The sequence below is a fragment of the Geotrypetes seraphini genome, chromosome 16 (genome assembly GCF_902459505.1).
Source record: "Geotrypetes seraphini chromosome 16, aGeoSer1.1, whole genome shotgun sequence".
Lineage (NCBI taxonomy): Eukaryota > Metazoa > Chordata > Amphibia > Gymnophiona > Dermophiidae > Geotrypetes > Geotrypetes seraphini.
The window spans coordinates 27,360,945-27,383,174 of NC_047099.1; the positions used below are offsets into that span (position 1 = coordinate 27,360,945).

Consider the following 22,230-nt stretch of genomic DNA (forward strand, 5'->3'; position numbering starts at 1 on the left):
TAGCTTGGAGGTCACCCATGCGTTAAGAATATGCTGCCTGCTTGTCCTGGGATAAAGCACAGTTACTTACCGTAACAGGTGTTATCCAGGGACAGCAGGCAGATATTCTTACGACCCACCCTCCTCCCCGGGTTGGCTTCTTAGCTGGCTTATCTTAACTGGGGACCACGCACTCCTCCGTCGGGCGGGAAGGCACTCGCGCATGCGTGGTGCGGCCAACTAGAACTTTCTAGTGAAAAATGTCCGTACCGGGGCTCCGTCGGTGACGTCACCCATGCGTTAAGAATATCTGCCTGCTGTCCCTGGATAACACCTGTTACGGTAAGTAACTGTGCTTTATATACTGTAAGTGACAATGTTGTTTGGACCGATACCTCTTGTGGTTTATGGTTTCTGTTTACTCTTATTGCCACCTGCTTGTAAGTTCATTTAGGTACTGGAGGAGGGGGGAGATGGTATTATGTACAAAATGACGATGACTACTATTGTACTGCCTGAAGTTATTTTGCCGTCATATTTAACAAGATTTCTATCCCGTCCTTCCAGTAGCTCATAACGGGTTACAAGCAAATATTCACAGAGGAATACATTTGGACAGTACAAAGACTATACAGCAACTTAAATACAGGTTAAGAATGGAGAAGAGAGTGCAGAAAGGAAGGGGGAATTTAAGGGGGCGATGGGGGTTGATTGCAGTTGGAATTTTAGTTGAAGAGAAGGGTCTTTACCACTTTCCGGAAAGTCATCAATGAGTTCTGCCGAGTCATCAATACAATTGAAAAAAAAAAAAAAATTCAACAGAGAAAGAGAAATTGACGTCAGATGAGAGCTTTATACTGGGCTCCTGAAAGCTCATTACAAATGGTGGAAGTTGATCAGCAATGTGTGAGTCTGATCTTAGATTTCTTATTTCTAAGTGGAATTAGAAACCAACACTTAGAAGCTGGAACTTTAGATCATTTATTGTTTTATTGTCCATTTATTAAAACTTTTTGGATGTCTATTTGGGACCAAATAAATCATTTATTGGAAAATTATGTAGCATTATCATACGACACAATTTTATTTGGCATGCTGATGAGAGCTAAGCCTCAAATATCTGCTAATAATAATAAGCTTTTGATGATATTGACAGGAGTTGCCATTCAACAAATAACGTATAACTGGAAAGATTGTACAAGGTTGAATTATTGTTTCTGGTGGAATTCAGTATGTCATGTGTTTAAAATGGAAAGAGCGTTGGCAGTTCAAAAAGGATACTATAATAAATTTAAGGATGTGTGGGGGTCATTTATAAGTTATTATAATGAATAATTTACACTTTTCCCAATTTTAATTTTTTTTTTATTTGTGGTATGGGGGGATGGAATTTTATGAATAATCTATATGAATAATTAGATGCTATATTCATGTGGTGTATTTTTTTTGTTGTTGTTGAAAATGGAAGTGGGAGGGGGTGGGGGTTAAATCTTTTTGTTGTAATATTGAAGATTTTCAAGTGATCTTGTATTTTAAATGCTTGATATTTACTGTACACTTGTTGGTAAATTAGAAATGAATAAAGAATTTAAAAAAAAAGAAACCAACTGCAGGATTTCACTCACTTGGAAACTTTTAACGTTGTGTCTATAGAATCAAAGGCTGTATGAGGTCTGTGCGGAAATATTTGTTCATTAAACAGAAGAGAGAAGCAGTAAAAGGCAGTATAAGAGAAAGGTGCAACACTTTTTCTCAGGGGCTGTAAGTAAATAAAAGAGCCTGACTCCACTGCATCCTTACCCTCAATGAAGCTGAAAACACCTTGTTTATCCATCTTGATGTTCAGCGTCAGCAGGGAGCAGTCGGTGAAAGCCACCGTTTGCTTTGTCTCTTTATCTGTGTTATACATGACCAATGGGACATCGATAGGATGTCCAACTTCTACGTCAGCATGGACAGGATCCAGCTGCATCTTAGTCAACTTAAGGATGTAAACCTGACAAAAGAAAGGGTGAAGGAAATTCTCAGAGAAGCAGAAAAGACGCATCTGGCTAAGACTACAGCATAGAGAGAATAGTGAAAGAAAAACAGAACCCCTGACATCTACCATTACCACTTAGATCAAGAATGAAAAAGAACATTCAATATTCAGATGTGTGCACATCAGGAGAGACATCATACAGAACACACTCAGAGAAAGAAGGAGCAAGTCACAATATCCAGCTGTGAACACATCAGGACATATCATACCAAAAATACTCATGAGAAAGGAAGAATGAGTCCCAGCATTGAGCTATGAACACAAGGAGGTACACCATACAGAAAATACTCAGAGAAAGGGGAAATGAGTCCCAGTATCTAGTTGTGAGCACATTAGGACATATCATACCAAAAATACTCATGAGAAAGGAGGAATGAGTCCCAGTATCCATCTGTGAGCACATTAGGACATATCATACCAAAAATACTCATGAGAAAGGAGGAATGAGTCCCAGTATCCATCTGTGAACACATCAGGACACATCATACCAAAAATACTCATGAGAAAGGAAGAAAGAGTCCCAGTATTGAGCTGTGAACACAAGGGGGCACACCATACAGAAAATACTCAGAGAAAGGGGGAGTGAGTCCATTTATCCAGCTGTGAACACATCAGGAAAAACCACACAGAAAATATTCAGAGAAAGGAGGAATGAGTCCCAGTATCCAGCTGTGAGCACATTAGGACATAACATACCAAAAATACTCATGAGAAAGGGGGAGTGAGTCCCTTTATTCAGCTGTGAACACATCAGGAAAAACCACACAGAAAATATTCAGAGAAAGGAGGAATGAGTCCCAGTATCCAGCTGTGAGCACCACGTTGGAAACCTAATATATTCACAGCTCCCAGTAATTTACACAAATGTTGCATTTGTCGTTAATTCAGACACTCTTTAGTAGCATTGCTCCTCACGGGCTAGAGATCCTCTGTGTAGGAAACGACAAGAAGACTTACCTTGATCTCTCCATAGTGGAAAGGGTTCAGCACATCTCGGGCCTGGATGAGAGTCTGCCCTATGATCACACCTGTTGTTACTACACCTCGTACGGTAACCATGGCAACACTCTGATTGGAAGAGATCCATGTGAAATTGCCGCTCCCTCCATTCACCTATTGAGGAAATAAAGCAAGACCATAAAGCTGTACTGAGGAAGCTCACTCCGGTCTACGAGCCTTACTATGTTTCCACTCACCCAGCTCATGAGCAAAGCCACTATCATATTGAGGTACAGCTAGCTCACCATGTCTTTCTGAGGTACAGCGCACTGTGGCACATGAGAATAGCTCAGTCAGAATGAGACACACCTAACACTGCCTCAAACTGAGATGAAGCCCACTACAGAACACAGGGGCACAACCATGGTACATAGAACAGAAGTACAGCCTATCACTGCGAACAAGAGCCACGGCTGGAATGCAGAGCCAAGTCCTTCGTGGTAGAGCATCATACAAAGGTTTGGCACAATGTAGATATGAGGAGATCCCTTGATGAAGATCTCATCTTCCAAGCATTACCAGATGATAAACACTAGCAGCAGCTTACCTGGATCTGATAGCGATAAGCAACTTCACGATGGTGGTGTGGGAATGCGAGGAAACTAGGCAGAAGGATGATAGGAAGAAAAATTCTCACTTCCTGCTCGTGAGAAATGGGGGAGGCTAAAGTGCTGAAAATGTCATTCTACAAAAAAAACAAGAACTGCATATCATCATTCTGGAAAACTCTATGCCACTCGTCTCATTTTGTTAATTTGCCTCAGGCAGTGGCTTATCAAAGGATGTGGATACAGTAGTGCAAACTTCCCTCATACATACATACACACATACAGTCCCACCATAGTACAAATGCATCACAACTGTTCCCTCATATACACACATTATTTGAATATTATAATTTTCTTTATATACTGCTTATATCCGAAGCAGTTTACATTGATTAGTAATCAGAGTAAGGAAAGATTAGGTTCTTACCTTGCTAATCTGCTTTCTTGTAAATGGGACTGGTCATCTCGACCATCGGGTTAAACTCCCGTTAGTTGCAAGGGTTGTAGAGAGCCCAGTTTGTTTTCATGCTCCACCCCATCAGTTGGTACCAAAGCTTCTAGCGAGTCCTACAGCGCAAACATAAGAGGAATGCAGGAAAACTCCCCAAAACTAGATAAGACTGTTCTACTAAAAATGTAAACATTAAAGAACAATGCTTGTTAACTACAACTAAACAAAACAAACTATTACTACTATCCATTTAGTTGTGTCTGACCCTTGTATATTCTGTAGACCAGTCCTCACCATGTGTCCCTGTTGTCCACGGCTTCTTCTATTGTTTGATGTTCATTCCCATGTTGTTCTTGATGGTATCCAGCAAAAAAAAAAAAGTGTTCAAATGAAAGAAACAAGGTAGTAATAAAAAAGAACCCACCTACCTGTGTGTCAACAGTTCTGTAGCTCTTATGAATGAATTCTTCATTTCTGACCTTACAGGATATGCAACAGAAATGAGACATCTGACTGAACAAGCATGTCTAAAGCAGAAAGCAGGCTAGTATATATCTGACAGAGTGGGCGTTAAGACTACCATACTTGTTTATAAGAAAGAAGATTAGCAAGGTAAGAACCTAATCTTTCCTTCTTGTGCAACAAGCCTGGTAGTCTTAACTAGCGGGACATATCAGAGCAGTCCCAGGTTTCTAGGGTGGAACAGATGAGCCTGCTGTCAGTACTGAGGACCCAACAATAGTGTCTATCCCTGCTGCTACATCCACCCAGTAAAACTTGGTAAATGTGTGAAGATTGGACCAATAGGCTGCCCAACAAATCATTGCAGGTGACACTATTCTAGACTCTCCCCAAGATGATGCAACACTACAAGTGGATAGTGCCTTCACCAACACTGGAGATTGCTTTCCACATCCATTATAGGCAGAAGATATGGCCATCCTGATCTACCTGGATATGGTCATCTTTGATGCCAGTCTCCCCTGACATACCATAGGCTGTAATAGCTTTACTCACTGTGCCATGCTTCTGTGCTGGAACTGCTACTGAGGTGGATCGCGTCAGAGGGAACATGCTACTGAGGTGGACAGCGGCCTGCGAGGTTCACTATAGCCGGCCGCGAACCTCAGCAGGCCATTTTAAATAGGAATGGCAGCGGTGACAGGAACCATGGATGGAGGGAGGGGAAGAGGAAAAAGAAGGGCCATGGAGCAGGCAGGATAAGGGGCTGCTTTGGGGGGAGGGGTGTGCTGGAGGGGAAGAGGAAAAAGAAGGGCCATGGAGCAGGCAGGAAAGGGGGCTGTTTTGGGGGGAGGGGTGTGCTGGAGGGGAAGAACTGGAGGGGAAGAGGAAAAAGAAGGGCCATGGAGCAGGCAGGAAAGGGGGCTGTTTTGGTGGGAGGGTTGTGCTGAGTGCAGACAGCAATCATAGGGGGGGGAGGAACAAAAGGGGGCATGGAGCAGGTAGGCATTGCAGAACAGGGGGAGAGGGAAAGGGAGCTGCTTTGGCAAGCAGGGGGGCCAGGGAGACAGACAGAAAGAAAGACGGACAGACAGGGGACCAGGGAGAGACACAGACACAAAGAATGACAGACAGACAGCGTCCAAAGAGAGAGAGACAAATTTAAAAAACCTAGACGTACAGACATCTACTCTGGGCAGTGGAAGGAAGGCAGTACGGAGTGCTGCTGGAAGTGGCTGCTGGGAGGAGGGCTTCGAGGCGCAGAAGACTGTCCCCAAAGCCCCTGTGGAGAGTTGAGCCAACCTCTCCTTCCTCACCAACGCCGAAGAAGCTGCAGGCCCTGCTCCCTCTCGCGCTCTGAGCACTCACAATTGGCTGAAGGGTGTCGTGCCAGTGCTGCAGGTACAGGGGGATGCTTTTGTTGGAGAGGTGTGCTGGGGGGTAGACGGCTTTGCTGGGGGGGAGGGGGAAGACACAAGGGGGTCAGGGAGAGGGAAAGGGGGCTGCTTTGGGGGAAGGGGTATGTTGGGGCCAGACAGCTTTGCTTTGGGGGGGGGGGGAATGACACAAGGACACAGACACAAACAATGACACACAGGGGGCCAGTGAGACAGACAGAAAGGAAGACATTCAGGCAGCGTCCAAGGAGAGACAGCCAGCGTCTAAGGAGAGACAGCCAGTGTCCAAGGAGAGAAAAACAAATAAACATAGACAGACAGCGGCCAAGGGGAGAGAGAGAAAGAAAGAAAGACAGACACATACATCTATTCTAGCACCTGTTAATGTAACGGGCTTAAAGACTAGTTATGTATATTGGTATTAGATCACTTGTATGTGTTCAGTTAGGATAAAAACTTGTATTGAAAAACTTTGCACTGTATCTATGGCAAACTGTAACCCGTTAACTGTATATTATGTATTCTAACCTGTAACCCGTTCCGAGTTCTTTGGGGAGAACGAGATAGAAAATTAATTTAATTAATTAATTAATTAAATCTGCCTCAGACAAGCCTGGAGTTCAATAGATGGCTTGTTTCTATGGAATGCCAACACATGGAACTGGACTCTCAGACCCCTGCCATGCAACGTTGGGGAGGGGGGGAATGCATTCGGCCCCGATCCTGAATAAAACAGCCACAGGAACCACTCAAGTCTACTGCAGATGAACCTTGGGCGAGATTGCTCCCAAGGGGGTACAGACCATGAGCTCCGAGAACTACCAATTCAGACTGGCCACAGGAATCATGCAAGGCATGTGCCTGTGGGCTACAGACCTCAGCCCTGTATCTTCTTGCAGCCAGAGATGCCCCGGGGTGACCGGGATCCTCTGAAGCACCAAAAGCCTCCGACCAGATAGTAAAACCCCAGAAATAAGAAATATTAAATTGAGCAGGACAGACCGGCTCCCTACTCCTCGTTTGTAGAGAGTAAGACTGAAGGGGCAGAGCTCATCCCAGAGTGATGGGAGGTGGAGCATGAAAACAAATAGTGGGCACTCTACAACCCTCGCAACTAATGGGGGTTTAACTCGATGGTCAAGACAAGAGTTTATGAAGCTATTTCAACATACTGTAGTGTAAAGTGTTAGCACCATTCTCTGTTATTTGAATATTCTAATGAGAGTTTATTAAGATATTTCATTGTGTTGTAGAAACACAATATATATCTTATTTGAATATTCTTCCATGCTATCTATAATGTTATTGTTATCACATTTCAGTTATTTGACTGTTCTGTGAGCTCTTCAATGCTTGTATTTCTGATACACTGCCATGTTAGTCCTACTCCTAGGTTTCAATTTGCCATTTCCACATTTATCTCATTGTTTCTATTTATGCTTTTATTTTATCATTTTACTATTATAAGTTGAATGTTAAACTGTATCAGCTGTACAATAAAGGTGATTAATAAATCCCAATCAATTCATAAAGAAACTGCCTTAAAAAGAAAAAAAGGTGCATGTCTGTGTGCGTCCAGTCTTAAAATTACCCTCTATCTGATCTAGCACAGACTATGTGAGGTGTCTGCTGGAGCCGATCAATGCAGAGTAAAAGGGAATGTCCTCTGAGTGGGTGTCCTCCAACTGAATTGCTACTAGTAGGGGGGTGGTGCTTCAATATTGTGCTTTCATTCGCTAAAGGCAGGTTCCATGCAGTTCAACAGAACTTGCCTGTCCCTCACTATTGAACATGTGATGGTGAAACATCACCCCCTACTGGCAGGACTGTAGGTGGAAAACTACCACTCAGCTTAAAGCAGGGATGTTCAACGCCAGGTCAGGTTTTATTTAAACTACCTACGGTGGAAGGATAGGGTGGGCTAGAAATATTTTAAATAAATACAGTCAATTGCAAACGTGAATTAATGAATACTTTGGAAACTTCAGATGTACTTATTTGCAGGAACTGATAAACCTTAAATAAGTGTGCCACGAAGAAGTTACCAGATGTGAATGATTTGAATATATGGCATTTCCATTATAAACAGAGCAGAAGGTTAGTGTAATGAGGGTGAAAGAGTATGCCGAACATTTGGGGAGAATCTCAAAGATAGTGGTTTATATGCAAGAATTAATCTGACATTTCGTAAAACAAAATTTATACAAAGTGCAGCCCTGGTACTTCAGTGTTCTTGTCGAGTCATCTCAGCCCCCACCTGAGTCAGCACTCCTATCAGTGTAGCTCTAATGATGGTCGTGCCCTCCTTTTGAACAAGGACCACGTGATAGGAACCATTCAAAGAGGATGTCAGCACATCAAAGTGCATAGCAGGAAAGAAATATTTTATCTTTATATTCTGTAGAGAGAAACACAAAGGATTACCTCAAAACTCCAGGATCTTGCTGTACACAGATTTAAATCTAGCCAATTAGGGTCTGGATGGCTGAACTGAGGACCTTTTTCAGCAGGAAACCAGCTGGTTTGATTTTGCCCTGCTACCTGGCTGTGGTACCTTCTTCAAACCATCCCCAGTTCCCACAATGCTATGGGACAATGCATAACGGCCAACTTTGTCAAAGCCCAATGGAAATTACCCCTCACTGGACACATGCAAGGGGTTTACTCAATATTGTGGATGCTCAAGCACCCACAGAGCTGGCTCCTATGAGATGATGAATAATGCACCCACATTGGTGCTGTGGATCTGGGAAACTCATAGGATCTAGCTCTGTAGGTGATTGTGCATGTCCAAGATTATATAACTCCTCCACTGTGTCCAATGAGGGGGGAATTTGCTTTGAATTTAGCACCCCAATCATTCTGAAAAGTTAGCTCCTGTGCTTTTTGTCAGTGCAAATACAAATGGACTATATTTAACAGAAGATTTACTTATAATCTACTCAGGATAATAAAGATGAACTGAAAATACTTTTGATAAAGGAAATGAAGCAGTGACCTCTCACACATTCACATCTTAATACATTCTCAGTTGTTTGAGCATCCTCTGGAGCCGGTGTCAGGGCTTAAGTCTGTAGGGTCGTTTGGGGTTCTGCAATAGCGGTCAATTAACTTCATCATGCTCAGTGTCCAATCTGTGTAATACAGAGCTTCCAAATTTCACTCTGGCTTCCTCAGGAATTTACACTGTAGCTGAATACGCAGCGGCAAATGTACCATGTGCGGTACTGAGTCAGTCTTCTAACATCGACATTATATGTGAATAATAATGCGGAACATTTGCTGCTGTGTTTTCAGCTATGGTGTAAGTTCCTGAGGAAGCCAGACTGAAACACGGAAGCTCCATAGAACACATAATGGACAATGAGCATGATTACCATGGAAGTTAAGTGGTGATTTTTCTTTTTTTTTGCTGTAACGGCTACAAAGAAGTTGATGTTTATTAGGCATTAAAGATGTTTTTCTGACTGATGATAGCTTCTAAAGGAGAAGACAGGATTAAATACTTGTCACTAAAAAGCACTTGAAGTTTTTTCCTCCTTTTATCACATTTGATTATTTCTTGAGATGATTGCTTGATATATTGAGGACTAAAAGTAAGTGTTAATAAATTTATAAAGAATGACATGGTGACAGAATTTGTCTCCGTCCCTGTAGATAACCATGGGAAACCATTCTCATGTCATTCTTTAAGGAAAGAGGGAAGAATCGGAGTATGAATGGGCACAGCCACTGACCCTCAAGCCTTGCATTGAAGAATGCCGGTGTAGAAGGACTGAGGTTGAGATAGACACTAAAGAATGACACGTGATGGGTTTCCGCGGGTACGGAGAAAATGATAAATTCTGTCACTGTGTTATTCTCATTGGGTGGCCCTAGCCACTGATTATTGTAAGTCAATTGACTATTGCCAATAATTCAAGCAAAGATACGTACTTAATTTTGCTGTAATTAGTACCTGAGAAAGATGGTTGCAGAAATCTTCCCCCTCCTCCTTCCCACTTCCTGCAGAAGCTTTTTTCCTTTGGAAACACCAGGAACTCATTTTAAAATCTCATTTGTGGCCCAAACAATGAGGTTCTGGAACAGTCAACTTGACATGCATTGAAGGTGACCTGTTCTGGAACAACCCATTTGCCCAAGTAAAACACTGTTTTTTTCATGGAACTGGCTTGGAGTGATCACCCTCTAAATTTAGCCACTGGGCAGGAGAAAATTTCACGCAGACAGAATTAGTTTTCTAATAGTTGGGCAGATCTGTGTGAGACAGGCTCTCCAAGGTATGGAGAACAGAGACAGGGATGCAATGGCTTTAGAGGTTCTGAAGGAAAAGCCTGCGGATACAGCAAATGTTAAAAGAGTTAACCTCTCTGTGATATTTCCCTCTGAAAATGTACATAATGAAGTCTCCCTTTCTGGGGAACTTTTGCCTGTGGTGAGGAAGATGTCAGTTTTCCCACTCCCTATTTCAGTGGGTAAATTGCTGTTCTCTCTTTGGAAAAGACTCCAAATTCTTGTTCCCATGTTCAGAGATGGGAAGTTGCAATATGGTATATTATATGAATCCTCTGGTCCTCTCTTGCTTCTTCTCCCATACATACAGTGATCTGTTGTATTGGCAGTATGGAGTCACCAAAGTTATGAGGTAACATTAATGTCCATGCCATGTACCCTGCTCTTCTCTCATTCACAGCTCTATTTACGGAGATCGAACACTTACATCTGCAACATAGACTTTCATGCTATTCTCTCGCTCATAGATCTCCACGCTGATTTCATACTGCCTTCTCACTTCAAGAATCCATCTGTCTCCAGGGACAACTATAAACCCTATGGGGAAAGAGACGCACATTTCTTCTCAGTACACACTGTTCATGAACCGGATATTTCCAGTTGACTATAGACCTTATTCCTTAGACTCTACAGTCTTTCTACTTATGTCACAGCATTAAACAGATTACTTAGGGTCACTTCTCAACCAAACACCAAGTCCAGAAAAGTCAATGGAACAAATAGAGTGTCATGCTGGTAACACTAAAGACTCATTGAGCCTAGCATCTCATTTTCAGCAATGGCTAGGCCAGGTCAGGCCAATAGAAAGTCCTTGAAAGAGCCCAAAAAGAAGATCCATTTCTTGTTGCTTACTTCCAGGACTGAGCAATGGATTTTCCCAATCAACCTGCTTAATTGTTTTTGGACTTTTTCTTCAAGAACTTGTCCAAACCCATTTTAAACTTAGCTAAGCTATCTGTGTCAACTATATCTTCCAACTACACATCAGTCCAGAAATTGTGGACCATCTGTCAGCAGTTGCTCCAATTCAGTATATACCTATGTTCAGTAGGTGGTAGATGGTTCCCAGTGAAGCTTCAGAACCTCTTTTGAGGCTTGCTCTTGCTTCATTGTTTCCTGGTTTCAATTGAGCAGGAGGTTAGGTGGTCCCCTAACCACTTTGAGGTATAGCTGGTTGTGCTGGGTCCCTTCCTTCCCCCTTTACTTCTCAGTCTGGGCTCTCCTCTCTCCTTAAAAAAGAGAGAAGTACTCCACACTTGGGCTCTGTTCTATACAGAGAAACCTTTGCTAGCCATGCTAAGGGGGTAAAGGGTCATGGGTCATATATAATGTGGTACAACCAAAATAATTATACATGTATATTACATGCAGGAATTTTCTCTCTCTCTAATGGGCCCACAACTTAAACTGTATAAACAAGGCAATGAAGGATTAAATTCCTTGCCCAAGGTTACAGGGAGCTGCAGTTCCCTAGGGTCTTAGCCCACTGCACTAACAATTAGGTCACTCCTCCACTCAAGTGGGTGAGTACCCTTGTTTTTCTTCACTATCTCTTTAAGCATCTGGCTTGTTAATCTCTCTCCCCCTCCTACACTAATGATGGCCCCTGCTGAAATGGCAAAATGCTGATCCAAGTGTGGAGCCCAGATACAGCTTCAGGACATTGTGCTTCTGGCCTGCTCTCTTCCCAGAAGATATACGAGGAGCCAACTACTGAATCAGCTGACACACCCAGTCTGAGTTTGGACCATGAAACAGAAACAGTGGGGATGGTGGGAGAAGGACTTCAGCAATGTGAGAGGTCGTAACAGCCATTTTAGAAGGCAGGGGCGAGAGGGCTGCGCTCCTGCCTTAAAGACTCCCGCTGGATCACCAGGTACCTCGGTAGGCCTGGGGGAGGGGGAATCGTGGGGTTGGGAGATTAAAAGGTCGGGGCATGGAGAGGTGAAAGACTTGGCTATGGGTTGGGGGAGGGAGGAATGAGAGGTGCAGAGACTTGAAAGGAGTTGGAGGGGAGAGAAGCTACACCTTGTGGCTCTTTGTAAAATTTAGGTCAGACATTTTGGATAAATTGGCTCTTTGCTGAAAAAAAAGGTTGCCGACCTCTGACCTAAACTGAACTTCAGTGAAACTTCCTATGACGACACCTCACCCAAATCGCTAAGTCAGACTTTAGTTACCTAAGAATCCAGGCTCCACCACATAAATGGTACAGTTGGGAAGCAAGTGAGCAGCCCCTTGCATGTGCACATCTGAAACATGTTTCAGGAATTCAGACACAGACTTTGGTGGGCTGAACGAGGCCAGCTCCAGCTTACAATAAGGCATAGAGAGATGACTCCCAATATCCAGGACCTGGAGCTCTGGCATTCCTGTGTGCAGCCTCTTAGCAGAGCACATCATCTCCCTGTACCCATCTCCCCATCCTCTTTTCCCTCCCTCATACACCCTTATCCTCTTCACTTACACATCCCTCTAGAATAGATTAACCCTCATACAAGTTTCAAGTTTATTAAAGTTTTGATATAAACGCAATATCAAATATTTTCAATGCGTATACACCCTATGCTCTCCCCCCATATTCCCTATTCTCTCTCCCCTCCATCATACACACTCTGTCCTCTTCACTCACACATCACGTATCCTCTATCCTCCCTCCGACACCCATATAATCTATTCTCTTTACTCATTCACTTATTCTCGCCCCTGATGCACCCATTTCATTAACCTACTCACGCTATATTCTGCCTCCGCTTTACCCAGCTGAGTCTAAACCTTAAGTGTTTGCATTTTTAGGCAATATTTACGTCCAGAGACGAGCAATCTTGCTTCCTCACTCACACCTTCAAATCCCAGGATCTCACCCTTTCCCCCTGTGTCTCCCAGTTTCCCTATTTACTTTTAGCACTGAAGGATACTCTTGTAAATGAACACCAAGTTAGCGTATCCCAACTGCAGTGCCGTCACTGTCAGGGTCGTTGTATCGAGCTGTGCTACAGACGTGTTAAGATTTCCACCTGGTGCTGCAGTCTGATTCTGCAGCTGAAGGTCATAATTAGCTAGAGGCAGCTCCATCTCTGCAGGAGAACCAGAAATATGAGATGTAACTGCCCTTATATTCCCCCAACAAACAACGAACCCAATAGAGAAAGAATGGTTTAAAACTGTATATAAGGATTATTCTTTCGAAAATGAGTTCACTGGGAGATATCATTCATAAACACCACCCTATTGAATTATATATCAAAAGTTCAAAAAAATAAACAATTCATAAGGTGTAGGGAAAGGTCACTAAAAGAATAATGAAGATGAAAAGTGAGGCAATTTGGAAACTCCCACAACAACTATGAACCTCACTGATTAGAGTTCAATTACAATGTGGCATATGAGCCATCAGTTCTACTTGTATGTAGCTTGTATTATTGTCTTTCTTCAAAATAAATAAAGACTAGGAAATAGCATATGTTTTATTTTTTACTTATCATTTAATGCAGTGTCTCTAGCATGCCCCGATGGAACCAGTTTCGCCTATAAGGGCTTTTTCAAGGGTTCTTTGAGGAACTCTTTTCTTAGCGTCCTCACACTTCTGAGGCTAGGACTATTCTGCCTCTGGAATCTTCACATAAGTCTTCCAAAAGAGAGTCATCCCATAGCACAATATGCTTGATATGGGCTGCGGTCGAGAAATGCTGTACTTGAATATATGCATAGAACGCTTGGAGAGGAAGTTGATAGTCTTTAGAAAGAGTACAACATGGGATCACTGACTCATCGGCAAAAAACTGCCCCCAAGTTGCCAAACCCAAGACGATCACACCAATTTCTACAATGAAATTCATCATCCTGAACCCTTGTCCAGCCACAGTATCACCTCTGCTCATCATTCCCCTCCTCTAACCCCCCCTCCAACCTCCCATTTTATTCACTTGATTGTCTACCTGTGCCATCCAGTAACTTGAGAAAAAAGGTTCTGGGTTGTTCATGCTGGCACAAACCCTCACCAGCACTAGCTCTGAAAACATTAGCTGCCTTATTCCTCCTCTGAGCACATGCTAAGTCCACAGCATTAGAAAACTGGATTTAAGGTGAAGGACTTTGTTACCATTGGATTTATATGGGTTCTGTGCCAATTCTTATGCAATCCCTCTGTTCATAGGAAGACCACAATTGCACAGAAAACTGTGAGGAAAAGAACCTGTGTTAAGTCTCCTGTACTTTGTTCCATCTGCCTCATAATCTCCTACAGATTAAGGGCCTCTGGTATGGATCCAGCAGGAAAAGGTTATCTCCAAGGTACAAAAACAATTCAATCAGAGACTGCAATTCGGAAAGCAGCCCTCACTGCCTCTACCATACCCCTTATACACCCTTCCCCACTGCCACACACACACATCTAGATCAGGTACCTGTGATCTTTCCTCGCACTAGTTTTGTGATCCTGAATATAATGTAAGTCCCAACCAGCAGGTAGGTATCAGCAGATGGGATAAGGAAAATGTTCTCCAGTACCAGCAGACGCACCACAGCAGCCTTAACTTTCTACAGGAAGAGAAAAGAAAACCTCTGCTATCTTACTTTCTTTTTTTTCCAGCTTTTTTCTCATACTCCTTTGCACATCCAGCTCACTCAGAACCAAGAATGATCTCTGGCCCCTCAGCATTTATTTGCAAAGACCCAAAAGCTTTCATCTCATTCCATGTCCCTTCTCAACTCACTTTATCCAGTCCTCAGGGACATGCACTGAGATACCTTTCATCATATCTTGCCACTGTTGTACGATGATTACAGCGTCCTGATTCTGCGAGCTAACCTAGGGAAAAGGGCCCTAACCCAAGAATGGAACCTAAGTTTCTATGCACGGCAGAGCCATTGGGCATCAGCTCTGTCTTTGTTTTATAAAACAAATGTAGAGAAGGCAAAGGGGAAGACTAGCAACATGGCGAAATATCCTTTTTGCAAGTGGTATGATAGAAGAGCTGGTGAAACATTCTGAGCCTACATGTGCTGCTGGATTCTGGTTGGTAATGGGCTATGAGTAAGTCTAGATAATGAGTATTTGGAGTTGTTAGGAAGTGGGAAAGTAGGAAAACCTGGGACTGAGTATAAAAACAGATCATAACAAAAGCTTACCTTATAAATTGCTTCACTAATTTTAACCTTCATGACTCCAGCACCAGTTCGAATTCCTGACACCAGGATTTTGTCCCCTTGTTTATCTTGTGATTCCATGAGGGAAATGTAATCTGGCGGGATGTACTCTGCTTCCGAGTACTTTAAAACCCTAAAACCAAATCACAAGTGTTAAATCTAGGTAAACAATCTAATTCCAAAGCTGCATAGCTTCTGCCTCTCATGGAATTGAGGCTTACTCATTGCAGGCCATGATCTCTGTGCTTCCTGGGATATAGGGCTACAGAATGCCCTCACGTCAAGACATTAGGGATCCCAGACAAACCAATTCCTCTATGCAGAGAAATCAGTGTTTCTAGGTCATCTGCCCAGTGACAGAATTCTGTATGTTTATATACTAAAGAAAACTGATTTTATTACCTGATGGTACAGGAAAGGGATTTGTATATTGCCTTTTTGAAGTTATACAATCACACTCAAAGCGGTTTACATGTATACAGGTACTTACTTTGTACTTGGGGCAATGGATGACTTGCCCAGGGTCACAAGGAATAGTCCTGGGATTTCATCCCACAACTTCTGGGGGCAGAGGCAGCAGCTCTACCACTAGTGAAGTTTGGATAATGGATTATTGTTAAGGATTATGATTGTGGATTATAATTTTTTTCTTTTGATTTTCTGCTTTTTGTTTTGGCGTTTTGACACTAAGCACTTTGGACTTGAAGTGTTGTGAGCCCAGGACGTAACAACTGTTCCAGCTATGATAAGTACTCTTCAGTCTTTTTGAACTTTTTCATCTTGTTCAAAATTGTGAATATTTAGAACGTCAGTAGGGAGAGAGGGGTGCTATGATGTATTCAAGCCTGAGCTGGTAGAGTCCTGTGCCCTTAAACCAAAAGCTTGTTTTGGCTTTCACTGAGCACTATCATTATTTATTAGGCTATGTTTCAATATGATATTTTAAAATTCTCGTTTTAGTAAAAATCACGCAATGGTGCCAGATTGTGAATTCTGCCTCTGGGATAGAAAGGTGCTGGAAACGTAGGCTAGGATTTAACAGGGCCTACATTTCCGGCGCCTATTTTTATCATGAACTGTGCCTACTAAGGTGCTTTATGCCACCTAATGCCACTTCCAGCATTATCCACGCCCATAGTGCCTAGGTAAGGGGGAGTGATTCTGGGGCCATATTATTTGGTGCTGGTAGATGCTTTAATTTTGCTGCTTTTTGGCATTTTAAATAGCGTTTGTCAATTAACTTGTTTCTAGAATTTCCCCCTTACTGTATAATGCTTAAGAAAACAGAGACTTGTATTACCTGATGGTAGTGGAATGTTCTAGATTATCTTCCTCTTTATCCTTGACAACATGCCACTCAAACGTTATCCCAGCCAGGCTGCTGAAGGTGTTTCCTGCACAAAAAGTTAATCAGACTGTTTTTCTAAGTTAATTGATGTCTGCTATAAAACATTATCTAGGTCTTTGCAGATGATGTCAGAGAGATGATGAACTGTCCCTACCTTCCTGGTCTAAAGCTCTCACAGCTAGCTCTACTGGAGAATTGTCTACATACAGTTCTCGTGTCCTGGAGATGATTTCAATGCGGTTCACAACATCGACAATCACCTCACAGCGCACTAAGTGGCCGGTGTCTGGGTAAAGAGAGAAAACAGGTCAATCTTTATAAATCACATTCATGCTTTTACCTCCTGGCTCATGTCTGACCTCCGTCATCCTCCTCAAAAGCCCATTATAGATAAGAAGGAAATATATTGCTAGGGCATCATTTCTTCTCTCTATGGCTTGCAATCAGAAATGTATACAAATATTGAATTGTCAAAGATCTCGAGACCCATCTAGACTGTGCTGTATAAAGATACAGACCTCAGCTGATTCCCTGCCACCCCCATCTTCTGACCACCAGATATCCTCTGGGTTTTCTTCACCTCTCCTTTTGTCTGTCACCACCACAGCCCCTGGGTGGCCATTTCAGGCACTTAGCACCCTGTCCGCGACAAAACCATTTCTAATGCTGCTCCTGACTCCCCAGAGCAGCTAAGTTACCAAGATCCAAGAGGGAAGTTTGAGGTCAGCCTGCCCTAGATCTGTAACGATGCTATCTTGAAGCATTCTGGAACTGAAGCACCAATTTCACTGGACAGTTTCAGGGACCATGACTATCACACACTTCCTTGAGTTAACTGCCTTGTATGCTTTATTCCATGCTTTTATTGGTCCTTGACTTAATTACTGTAACATTGTGTAGGCAGGAATTTCCAAATCCAATATTCATTTTTCTGGCACCTTCAAATTCATTCAGAGTTTGGATCAAATAATGCCTATATCATGTACTCTGAATACAAACTCTAAAGGCCTCAGTGATGCCACTGCTTAGGACACAGGTTCAGCTTACAGTCTTATTGCACCACATGACTATCCTAATGGACTTGGCACAATTGGTAATTAAAAAGAACCATTTTTGGTATCAAGTGACATTTTATCAGCAAATACAAGAACATAAGAATAGCCTTACTGGGTCAGACCAATGGGTCCATCCAGCCCAGTAGCCTGTCTCCTTGGTGGCCAATCCAGGTCACCAGTACCTGGCAAAAAAACAAATTGTAGTAACATTCCATATTACTGATCCAGGGCAAGCAGTGGCTTCCCCCATGTCTGTCTCGATAACAGACTATGGACTGTTCCTTCAGCAAATTGTCCAAACTTTACTTAAAACCAACTACGTTAGCCACTCTTACCACAACCTCTGTCAATGCATTCCAGAGCTTAACTATTCTCTGAGTGAAAAACATATTTCCTCCTATTGGTTTTAAAAAGTATTTCCCTGTAACTTCATCAAGTGACCCCATGTCTTTGTAATTTTTGATGGAGTGAAAAATTGATCCACTTGTGCCCGTTCTACGCCACGCAGGATTTTGTAGACTTCAATCGTATCTCCCCTCAGCCGTCTCTTGTGGTGATAGGGGCCACTCTACATGCAGCAAGATTTCAACAAAGTTTTTTATATCCATCTATACACTTTGCAAAGATTAAGCTGTGGAAGAGGTTTTTAGATTATTTTTTTCTTTGGCATGGATCACTATTGGAATTAAAACTGTTTATTATCTGGTTGAAATTATTGGACTCACATATTTCTTTCAAGATGTCTTACTTACCACGAAAAGAGAATAGAGGTTTTGGATTTCCCGATAATAAAGGACCAGAGTCACTTGTTCACAACTTTATATAGAAAACCAGTAGAGAGAAATAATCTGCTACATTTTTCAAGTTTTCTCTGCCACTGTCTTAAACACAATGTACCAATGTAGTGCAATAAGATGGACAGCTGAATCTGTGTGCTAAGCAGTGGAACTACTACTGAGGTCTTTAAATATCTTATTCACAGTAAATGATATAGGAATTTCCAAATCAAACCTAAAAAGACTTCAGGCACTACAAAAGTCAGCTGCACATGTCCTAACTTCCCTTCTCAAGAAGCTTCATTGGCTCCTGGCTTAACAAAGAGCACACTTTACAGTGTTATCACTAACTCATAAGGCTCTTCATACATAAGGCTTTCAATCCCCTGTACACTGGTAAGCTTCCTCTGCTCCAACAGGAACGAAAGACTCATTCTCCCGAGCCCTGCCAAGGCATACTGGGAATCTACCAGAAAGAGCACCTATTAGTTTTTGGCGCCTTTCTTTGGGAATAATTTACCTCTCCATCTACAATCAGAGTCCTCTTACAGAGAGTTTAAAAAGGGGTTATAACCCACTTGTTTTCCCTGGGCTTCCATTGACCCACAGTATATGTTTTCAGAGTAATCAGTTGTCCCGTGTTTACGGGAGCAGATGTCCCATAGAAGAGTGATTGTTTTTATGAATGGGAGCGCATGGCGCAATGGTTAGAACTACAATCTCAGTACCCTGAGGTTGTGGGTTCAAACCTCCACTGTTCCTTGTGACCCTGGGCAAGTAATTTAATCCCCCCCATTGCCCCAGGTACATTAGATAAATTGTGAGCCCATAAGGACAGGCAGGGAAAAATGCTTGAGTACATGAATGTAATCCACTTAGGCTATAAGTGATATATAAATACGAAAAATAAAAATGTATGCCTATTTGCAATCTAATATAAGATTTCTGAATCGCTCTAATACCATTTAGTACAAAGCGATTTACATCAAAAAGAAGACAATAATTCTATGAGAAAATACAATTCCTTGGATAAAAAGATGTCCTTACAATTCTTTAACTATAAGTATTAACTTTACAATCTATCACATAAAAATGTTTTCATCATTCTACAAAATTTCCAATAACTAACTTTTGTCCTTATTTGTATAGGTAAATCATTCCAAATAACAGTAGCAGCATATGTAAAAGAATTAAATTGATGTTTAAAATGTATACTTCCAAAAGGGGGGAAATGCAATAAAAATGTCCTAGTTGGAGTTCTTTTCTACCTTTAAAATTTTTATTCTACATTGCGTTGATTTATTTTATTTTAAAAAAAAGAGAGGCTATTTTAACAAACAACAATATTTGGATGTACATTAAAAGCAAGACTGGTTGCAAAACTCTCCTCCCAGAACTGGGTAACTTAGTGGCATTGCTCCCACCTTGCAACCTGTTGCTCTAGATTTTTTCACAGTTAAAAACAAGGTTTGTTCCTGGGACTTACACAATACTTTTCAGGTTTCTTAATATCTCTTATCATATCAGCTGTCTCTCTCTTCTTGGGCATTTACTGGCACTCCTAAATGCAGAGACAACTCTCCTCCAAGTTATATAAATCAGTCCTTGTACATGAGCAAAAAAAACTTCTTCAGCCTAAAGACACTTATTTTATTATTTTTAGGTTTATCAGGGAGAAAGAGTCCTGAGAAGCCTTCTTGCAGTTGAAATTTAGCTCCCTTGTAAGCCCTTGCATCTCTTTCATGGTCAAAACCTTTCCCAATTTTTCTCTTCTGCAAATTTGTAAAGCATTCACATTTTGTGTTCTTGCTCAATATAAAAAGCAAAACTTATCTCACATCCAGACAGAGGCTGCTGTTTTGGTACCTGGCTTCTTTAGAGATGTAAGTTAGAGAATGACACTGGGAAAAATTTTTCCCCATCCCTGCAGGAACTCAATTTCCCTGTCCCCGCAAGTTTTGTCGCTGTCTCTGTCCCTTTCCTGTAAGCTCTGCCTTGACCACACAAGCCTCGAACACTTATGATTTTAAAGTGTTTGAGGCTTGTACAGATGAGGACAGAGCTTGCAGGAATGGGGCAGGGACAGGAAAAGAACTCGTGGGGATGGGGGAAAAATTTGTCAAGTTTCAAGTTTATTAGTTTTTAATATCCCGATCATAAAACGAATATCTGACCGGTTAACAATAAAATTTAAAATAGGTAGAAGGGAGAATAGTTAGGTGTATTGAATATTTAGAGTAAACATATATAACGTATACAGACAAACTAGAAAGTGAGGATAAGTGGGGAGGTGAGGAAAAGTTACATAATATTAGAAGAAATGAGATAGAGGGAAGGGGTAGAACAAGAGGGATGAGGGTATATGGTAAAAGTGATATGCGCTGAAGAAAAGTTAGATTTATGAATAGTGAAGGTTTAGAGTTGAAGCAGTGAGTCAGCAGGCATAACAAAAACCGAGCAGTCCCCGTGTCATTCTCTAATGTAAGTTTCAATTCTAGAAATTTTAAAAAAACATCTTACTGTGCCTTCATGAGCCGATTCTAGCTCTCTTCTTACACATTTCCACACCTCTGATATGATATCTTAAATGTTATCAAATTGCTCACATTCAAAATCAGCCAATCGAGGCATTTTGATGTCACATATCAATTCAACTCCTTATTGCAGGATTCTGGAGTTTTACAAAACTGAACTCCATTCTATATTATTGTTTAAACCAATCCATTGTGAAACTGAATTGATATGTGACAAAGTGACATGTGATGACATCAAAGCACTGCGGTAAGCTGTTATTGGAAAGTTATTCTAAGATGTTTTTATCGAGAACCAACAACAAACTGACAAATCCTTAGCAAGTAATACAATTTCTACAGGTAACTCTAATATGTCCTGAATAAGATCTCTGGTCCCAAGGTTATATAACAATTTGTAGTCCAAAACTATTACTCATTCTCCCCTCCCACCTTATTCTAGAGATCAAACACTCCATGTGTGCAACATGTAATGTCCTTACCTCAGCAATAAATAAATTAAAGCTTCATATAACCATTTGTCAAGAAATTTATTGCTTAAATAACAGCCAGACAACGATAGCTATATTCTCTTTCCCTCACCAGGGCTTTTAAACATTCTTCTGTCCCTGCTGATGCCAACAAAAGAGACAAAGGATCTGCAAAAAGGATGGTTGGATAGGCTGGAGTGAGCATGGACGGAAACTTCAGCATTTGGAACCTAGGACAATACCAGGTGGACTTTATGACCCAGAAATATAAAAGAAGAGACAAATTAATTTAATCATATATTTTTATGTATAACTAATGGGCAGACTGGATGGACTGTTCAGGTCTTTATCTACCGTCATTTACTATGTTACTATCTCTCAGTGGCACAGAAGTGCATCAAAGTCCTTTGGGAGAATAATTTCTTACAGAGCTTTATGATAAATAGAGATCTGATCGTGATCTAAATGATCCTCCTTCAATAGCTCATCCAACGGGGTACCTATGTGAACCTGAGACCTACAATCTAATGACTTAATATAGCGAGCCACTTGTATGCAAGCAAAGTGATTTCCCCCTGTCTCATGGTGGAGTCTCTCACTATGAGATGCAAAAGGTATTGAAGAATCATCATCTCTCAAAAAATGTTCAAGCCGGGCAAAACACCACCTTGTCCAGCTCTGTAAGGTTCATGCCCATCCCCGGAAGAAACTGTCTATTACTCACTAATAAAA

The 22,230-nt window shown here is 41.7% G+C and overlaps 1 protein-coding gene across 1 annotated transcript in view; it reads right to left on the reverse strand.

The window, feature by feature from the left end:
- LOC117349776 (nuclear pore membrane glycoprotein 210-like) overlaps positions 1–22,230 on the reverse strand; it is a 90,898-nt gene that overhangs the window by 60,941 nt on the left and 7,727 nt on the right. The window contains 11 exon segments of the mRNA XM_033923370.1: positions 1,780–1,975; positions 2,978–3,133; positions 3,567–3,747; positions 8,145–8,275; positions 10,598–10,707; positions 12,351–12,422; positions 13,089–13,247; positions 14,577–14,709; positions 15,301–15,451; positions 16,619–16,712; positions 16,821–16,952. Of these exon segments, the coding sequence (XP_033779261.1) occupies positions 1,780–1,975; positions 2,978–3,133; positions 3,567–3,747; positions 8,145–8,275; positions 10,598–10,707; positions 12,351–12,422; positions 13,089–13,247; positions 14,577–14,709; positions 15,301–15,451; positions 16,619–16,712; positions 16,821–16,952 (1,515 nt within the window).